The 8,135-nt window shown below is 32.7% G+C and overlaps 2 protein-coding genes across 3 annotated transcripts; both read right to left on the reverse strand.

Annotated features, from left to right (window-relative positions):
* Nucleotides 1–6: 6 nt before the first annotated feature.
* Nucleotides 7–5,928, reverse strand: LOC107868208. Of its 2 annotated transcripts, XR_001673698.2 has the most exons (3): nt 5,406–5,928; nt 1,673–2,452; nt 7–1,565 (listed from the first exon to the last, which is right to left on the reverse strand). XR_001673698.2 is itself a non-coding variant. In XM_016714832.2 (2 exons), exons 1-2 carry the CDS (start codon nt 5,413–5,415, stop codon nt 2,043–2,045), a joined length of 420 nt encoding a protein of 139 aa, XP_016570318.2. In that variant the 5' UTR covers nt 5,416–5,921; the 3' UTR covers nt 1,795–2,042. The 2 variants fall into 2 exon arrangements, 1 of the variants encoding a protein (XP_016570318.2); XM_016714832.2 differs by lacking the exon at nt 7–1,565 and having other exon boundaries at nt 1,795–2,452; nt 5,406–5,921.
* LOC107868207 (60S ribosomal protein L6-like) lies at nt 3,697–5,411 on the reverse strand. The gene has a single exon (XM_016714830.2). It carries the CDS (start codon nt 4,541–4,543, stop codon nt 3,938–3,940), a length of 606 nt encoding a protein of 201 aa, XP_016570316.1. The 5' UTR covers nt 4,544–5,411; the 3' UTR covers nt 3,697–3,937.
* Nucleotides 5,929–8,135: the final 2,207 nt, after the last annotated feature.

Here is an 8,135-nt window from a genome sequence, read left to right on the forward strand (position 1 = left end):
CTCCAATATTAGATTCTTGCAAATACACAACAAAATCACTAGGAATTTCTGATTTTCTTTCTCTAGTAGATATTCTTAATGTTGCACCAATATTTTTCTAAGGATCATGTTATTCAACTGGTTGCTCAATAATTTCTAGAATCATTTGAACTTGATCTACTTGAACATTTTCAACAGCTTGTGGAATCTCATTGATTTTTTGTGCAACACCCAATTGTACTTGAGGGGTGTTATGTACGACAATCAATCGTTGACTTAAAGTGGAAGGTCGATCTCTAACAGAAATTGTATTCTGAAGTTGATCGCTCCCACTAATTAAGTCATTTTCAAAAAGTTTTGCATTTCTTGATTCCACAATCCTAATGTTGTTAGATAGACAATAGAATTTGTATCCTTTATAACTTTCGACATATCTAATAAAATATCCACTAATGGTCCTAGGATCCAGTTTCTTTTCTTGTGGATTGTAAATTCTTACTTCAGACGGGCTTCCCCATACGCGAATATGTGTTAAACTTGGTTTCCAACCTTTGAACAACTCAAAAGGTGTCTTTAAGACAGCCTTGGTTGGAACTCGATTTAATATATACACCGTCGTATTAAGAGCTTCAATCCACAAGGACATAGGTAGCTTAGAGCTACTTAACATACTACGCACCATATCCACTAATGTTTGATTTCTTCTTTCTTCTACACCATTTTGATCTGGAGAACCAGGCATAGTATATTGGGCAACAATCCCATTTTCCTAAAGAAATTTTGCAGATGGACCTTGTGCTTTTCCATCCTCAGTGTACTTACCGTAGTACTCACCGCCTCTATCAGTCCTCACAATTTTAATTTGCTTTCTGCATTGTTTCTCTACTTCAGCCTTAAACACTTTAAAGGCTTTTAGTGCTTCACTTTTATTATGAAGCATGTAGAGATACATATATCGTGAGTAATCATCTATAAAGGTGATAAAAGTATTTCTGACCATATGCATCCATATCTGGACAACATATATCTGAATGTATGATTTCTAATATGTTTGAACTCCTCTTGGCACTTTTCTTTGACTTGTTTGCCTGCTTACCTTTAATGAAGTCAAGACAAGTATTGAAATCAATAGAATATAAAGTACTAAGCACTCCATCATTTACTAATCTCTTAATTCTATCTAGGGAGATATGTCCCAATCTTCGAAGCCATAAAACATAAAAATTTTCATTCATAACATATCGTTTGATCCCAGTTTGAACATGCATAACATTATGAGTGGAATTATTTTGAAAATCAAGAGAAAAAAGATCATCAGATAGTGTACCATATCCAAGAAGTTTAGATTTATAAAACAGATTAGAATAACCTTCTAGAAAGAAGGAGTATCCCAAAGGTACAAGTCTTAATACTGAAATTAAATTCCTAGAAAAGTTAGGAACATAAAAAGTTTTTTCCAACTCTAAAATAAAACCACTACTAAGAACTAAAGTGCATGTTCCAATAGCTTCTACACGGGACTGCATCTTGTTTCTTAAATAGATGCTTCGCTCAACTCCCACTGGCTTCTGCAGGCTTGTTAAGTCCTGCAAGGAATTCGTAATGTGGATTGTAGAAGAAGAATCAATCCACCACATGTTATGATTAACATCAATCATATTAGCTTCATAACAAACAAGAGAAATAGAAGTACCTTTCTTCTCAATCCATTATTGAAACTTGAAACAATTTTTCTTTATGTGTCCCTTCTTTCTACAGAAGCGACACTTGAATTCTTTTTTGATGTCAGAGTCAAGTGGATCTTTTCCTTTCAACTTTTTATTGGCTTGATGAGACTTCTGTCCTTGAGTAGTCATAAATGTACTTTCTCCAGTTTTCATCACCAATCGACCCTCCTCTTGAACACACATGGCCATAAGTTCAATGATAGACCATTTATCCTTATGTGTGTTACTGGAGATCTTAAAAGGGCTGAATTGTGCAGGCAAAGTATTCAAAATATAGTGCACAAGAAAAGTTTCAGACATTTCAACCTCTAGAGTCTTTAGTTTAGTCGCTAAGTCTCACATCTTCATGATGTGCTCATGCACACCTCTCACACAGGTGAGCCTCATTGATGAGCATTTCATAATTAAGGTGCTGGCAAGTGCCTTATCTGAAGTCTCAAATTGTTCATCAATAGCCTTCAGTAATGCCTTGACATTGTAATGTTGTTCGACCGAACCACGAATACCAGCAGAGATTTTGGTCTTAATGAACATAACACTCAAACTATTAGAGCACTCCCATTGTTCATAAAGAGCAATCTCAACTTGAGTGCTAATTTCATCAATATGCGGTTCGTCTTTTCTGATAGCATAATCAATGTCCATGCACCCTAAGTGAAGAAGAATTCTCTCCTTCCAGATTTTATAGTTCTCACTATTCAATTCGGGAACATCACAAATATCAGAGAAGTTCGCAGGTTGCATAACTGCAAAAATATATGTACATAAACACATGCTTAGTAAATTTGAGGCAAATATTATAAAATTGAATCTACTGACATAAAAATTGTCTGTGGGCTAAATTTTTAATTCAATTAGACTCATTCTTTATGATAGAATCACCGTTTACTAGCATGATATTCTATCTTGACGATAAAACTATTAAATTCTCATTCATAATTTTTGTGGGTAATTATGAAAAGTATTTAATATTTTATCCTAATTAATTATGCAACTCAATAATAAAGGTTCTTAAGCTACTATATCGTGCATAATCTTCAATTAAATAATTATAGATCACTTAGACATTAGTCTTTATTTAATGTCTATAATGTGACTCTAAACATAATCTATAATTTTATGTAATCAAGAATGCTGTCGTAAATTCTTAATTGAATAAAATTATATTAATCACTAGATATTTACTAAATATTATGCAACAAAATTAAATATCATGTACTTAAAATTTTTTTCTTTCATATCCGCACACAAAAATAACAAATATATGTATACAATGAATAAAATAATTTAAGTACATAAACATTCCATCTTATGTAAGGACAAAAATCATAGAAAAAACAATGGCATGTGAGTTGTGACTATGTATTAATGTGTCCAACAACTTTTCTCTTATTTTAAGGAAAAGACAATAGTGCATTTAATGGGTTGTAACTTTTAACTGAGTTAATATAGAATATAGAAAAGGCAAAATGGGGTTCATATAGAATATAGAAAAGGCAAAATAGTTGGATGATTGATCTTGTAAGGTAGACACTTCTACTTATATATTTGTCATCTGGGCCCTTGAATTCACTAAAAAATAATATTTTAAATACCTTTTTGATGAGTGTAACACACTCTCACCACATCAGCCGTCAAGTTATTTTTAAGTATTACATAAAATTTTATGTTATTTTTAAAATGCTATACAAGAAATTAAATATTAAAATAATTTTAATTAAATAATTTTTTTTTTATAAATTATAGAAATTCTAATACACAAATACAATAAATTTTTAATTTAAATTAAATTAAATTTTCAATTATAAATTTAAAGTTTTAACTATAAATTCACATTACACAAACATAATGAATTTTTAATTTTTATTTAAATATCTTCAACAATTTGTAAAAGTTATAAAATTAATCCTAAACAAAATGAAAATTTTAAATTGAGAAAATGAATAAAAAAATTAAAAAGTAAATCAAGAACAATTTTTTTTTTTTTTACAATGAACAACAAACAACAATATCAACCACAGCAAAGACCTCTTCAAGGATATATAATTTTTTTTTTTACAATGAACAACAACAACAATAATATCAATCAGCAGAGACCCTCTTCGGGAACAACAGCAATATTTTTCTTTTCTACAATAAACAACAACAATATCAACCACAGCAAAAAAAAAAAGACCCTCTTCACGGTTATATAATTTTTTTTTTTTTGACAATGAACAACAATAACAATATCAACCAGCAAAGATCCTCTTCAGGAGCAACAACATTTTTTTTTTTTGACAATGAACAACAACGACAATATCAACCACAACAATGACAAGGAATAACATAAACTTCCGTTGAATCTTGTCAATCTTAACTCCACTAACATCCACTTTCGTTGAAGTAGCAATAACATAAGCTTGATTAACTCTCCTTAATGGAACCCCATTAACCTTAAATGACCCACTAACAATTAACAGTCCAGAACATACAAGTTGTTTCAAGAACACAACTCTTTTTTCCTTAAATCTCTCAGCTAGAATAATCAAACCAGTACTAGGTGTAATACTGGCTCTCAATTTTGTGGGTTTTGATTTGTGTTCATTGATAAGGAATTTTTCCACGTCATTAGCTGGGTAGAATTTTGGTGGTTTGATGGCGGTGGTTGAGGGTGGAGCAACGGCGGTGGTGGATTTTGGGTGGGTGGGGAATTTGCCACCCTTTTTCTTCTTGATAATCCAAAGGCCCTTTTTGTGGTACATTTTGTAACGGAAGAATTTGCCGATTCCGTTGACTAGGTTAGGGTTATGGGGGAATTTCTTGGCAGCCATTGTTGTGAAGTGGGCAAAGTGCATGTTTGGAGTGAAAGGGGAACAAAATGAAAGTGAAATTTAAATTGTACAAAGGGTAAGTTTGAGAAAGTGAATAAAAAATCTTCTTTATTTTTTTTCAATCTTAATATTATTTTTATTTTTTTAATTAGTTTAATATAAAACTGGCCAAAAATTGATCCCCATTCGCACTTCAGGTGAGTGTAATCACTCTCCTTATTCTAGTCAGCATTTTAATGCTATATAGGCAAAGTCAACGATCAAATGGTTTAAAATATAGTTTTTTTGTGGGTTATGACAAACATGTAAGTAAAAGTGTCCAACTTACAAAACCGACATAGTACAGAGGTCTAGAAGATCATTTTGCCTATAGAAAATGCATATTATTCAACGGAATAATCATTATCTTTCTAAAACAACCATTTCATCTTCAACCTTTCAATCCAAATTTCAATATTATCAATATCAAAAGTAGAGTTCAAATGGTTGTCACAGAAAAAAGAAAAAAGACTCGGAAAGACTCCTTTTGCCATGATATTTCTTTTATGGTCATCTTCTTCATATTGGTTGGTTTAACCTAGTTGAAAAATTATTTGAAGACCTTGAAATACCATTAAACCAATTTACAAAATCAGTTCATATTTACCATTTCAAATGCCAAAAAAAAGGATACAAATTCACAAAATTGTTATAAAATATGCTTTCTTATGATTTCTAACACCAATTTGTATCAAAAAGACAAAAACATAGATCTGAAAATCAGAACACCATTTTTGAGCAAAGTTTTTACTCAGAAAATTAACAAGGCAGAGGTAAATTCGACTGCTCTGATACCAAATGTTAGAAAACAGAGCAATAACGCAGCGAAAATTAGAGATTGACGTACCTCCAGCCATTGTCAGTATTCGTTGGAGTCATCGGAGTCGTCAAAATGTTGTCGGTGTTGCTTTCCAGTGAGTTTTCTAAGCACTCAACCTCACTTAGATGGTGTGAATTTTTAGAGGATTGTTCTTAGGGACCAGAACCGGAGATGACTCAATATATATAACCGTTCCACCATCAGGAGCAGTTAGACAGTTCCTTAGATAAAGGAGCGGCAACAGTTATAGAGAATTTTAAATTTGAAATTGAAGTTGAGTGGATAAGTGGGAGGTTACGGGCCATAAAGAAAATTCCAACAACTAGTTCATTGCATAAGAGCTAGAGAGTTGCCCATTATAGAAAGTAATTCACTGGACAAAACTTGATTATCTAGGAAGGCTCTCATTGCCAAATGGATTAAACTTGATTAATATTAAGAAGACATTATAGTATAAGTTAGTAAATGTAGCATTACTTTTCATTACACAACTCTACAGAATATGAAAGCAAGACTCTTCACAAATAATTAATTCACAAAAGATAAAGCAAGACTTGGTTGACTTGCAAAGTCTTTGGCTGATTAGAGGAATTTTTGCCACCATATTTATAATTCTGATTGGGATGTGAAAGACTGTTGATTTGGTGGTATTAGTCTTGATATAACCCAAACATTGATGGTCCATTTAACCCATCCAAAATTTTAAATGTCATAGAATCGCATCTGAATTTCATATTACGGTAAGTATTTTATTAATAAATATTATGAATTAAGCAAATTAAGGCTATTTTGCAGTCACTTTAACAAAAGTACTGCTTACCAGTGCAATTTTTACCAAATACGTAACTCTAGTGACCAGTTTCAAACAACTTTAACCGAACACTAATCACACTGTGTTTTCTGATAACTTTGATTTCTGATCTAGCTTTTCCAAAACTCAATTAATTTCAAAGGATACCGACTATCTCCCACCAATATGTATCAATATGTATCAGATAATTTTGTCCACCAATATGATGTATTTATACTTTTAGACATGAACTAAAGTGTATTTTTCAAAACTTAGTGACTTGAGTTGAGTTGGGACTAAATGTATGTTTTTAAACTTGTGTGCTAGGACGATTGTTTTTTAAACTCAATGTGATGACATCATAAAAAGTGTTCCTTTCTATAATTGATTAGGACTTGTGTTTTTTTGTCAAATTAAGTTTTCAAAGTGTCTAAATTATCAACATTCTTTTTCATGAGCAGAATAATGAATTAAGTCATTTTTGAATGAAATTACTTATCATTATAGAAAATAATTCACTGTAAAAACTTGACTATCTAGGAAAGAATATACTATAAACTAAGACTGTCAATCGGGCCGGTTTGACCCGGCCCGAACCGGCCCAACTCAGCCCATCACACTAACCTGGCCCGGTTAGCCCACGGGCTGTAGGATACTGGGTCCCAGGCTGGATTATTTTTTTTGGGGTCCAGTTAACCCAGCCCGGACCAAAACCGGTTCAGGCCCGTCGGTTAATCGCTCGGCCCGGCCCGAATAACAATTTTTTTTTTAAATGGCCAAAATAAAAAAAAATGGCCGTTTGGGCCATTATAGCCATTGGGCCCAATGGCTATATGACCGTTGGGAGCCCAAAATGGCTAAATGCCCACTTTAATTAAAAAAAAAATCATTTAAAATATTTTTTAATTCGAAAAAAATTCCTATAAATACCCTACACTTTCAAATCATTTTCCACACAATTTTTCATTCTCTCAAATCTCAATTCTCAATTCTCAAATATTCTATATATTTCCTAAAGTGCTCACTTTAATTTTTCTAATTTTGTAATTACAAAGTATGAGTGGAAGTTTCTAAAGTCGCAACCTTCGGATACTTCCAAAATTTTGTATTGTTGTTCCATCTCTTACGTTTAATTTTTATTTAGTATATTAATTGTTGAATATTTAATTTTATTATATTTGTTTATTTTGAATTTTTTTAGTTTAATTTATATTATGGATAAATTAAGAAACCTGGCTACTAAAGGTGTTAAAGATTTTTGTCCCGAAAGTGGTAGTGGTAGTAAAAAATAAATTACTAGTGTTAGAGATAGTTCATGTAGTAGATATACCCGTGTGCCTCCGGCACCGCTTAGTCAACCTTTTGAGGAAGAAGTTGGTGTACCTTTAGGTGTATGGCACGCCTCAAATCCTATTGGGGCGGACCAGCACCCGTAACCGAGGAGGCCCGGGAGAACTAGCTCATAACCTTATACTTTCCATGCATACCTCTATGACAACCCGAAATTCGGACAGCATCATGCCGCATATAAAAGGAAATAATCACCTGTATAAGCTCGAGCACACATATATATGTATATACAATACTTAGCCGTTGGAGTCATCACGTCTATTAACAAAACACCACCTTGACTGTACATTAGGTCTACAAAGCCTCTAGACAATACACAGAGTTTAACTAAGGTTGGGACACATCCCGCCATATAATTAACTTCTATAAAATACCAAAAGTGACTAGATATGACACGGAAAGCCCCGAAGCAAAATGGAGCTCACCAAAAGCAGCTGGATATCCTGGATCCTACTTGTGCGGTGTATGAGTTGAGGTAACTTTGCCTACAGCATGAAATTTAGGTCCCCCGTGAGGGACGTCAGTACGAAATATGTACTGAGTATGTAAAGCTGTAGATAATCACATATGATATAGGAGCTCAATAAAAATCAGAAATAAGTGAATAAATCGTAATA

This window comes from Capsicum annuum, unplaced genomic scaffold (assembly GCF_002878395.1).
Source record: "Capsicum annuum cultivar UCD-10X-F1 unplaced genomic scaffold, UCD10Xv1.1 ctg20390, whole genome shotgun sequence".
Lineage (NCBI taxonomy): Eukaryota > Viridiplantae > Streptophyta > Magnoliopsida > Solanales > Solanaceae > Capsicum > Capsicum annuum.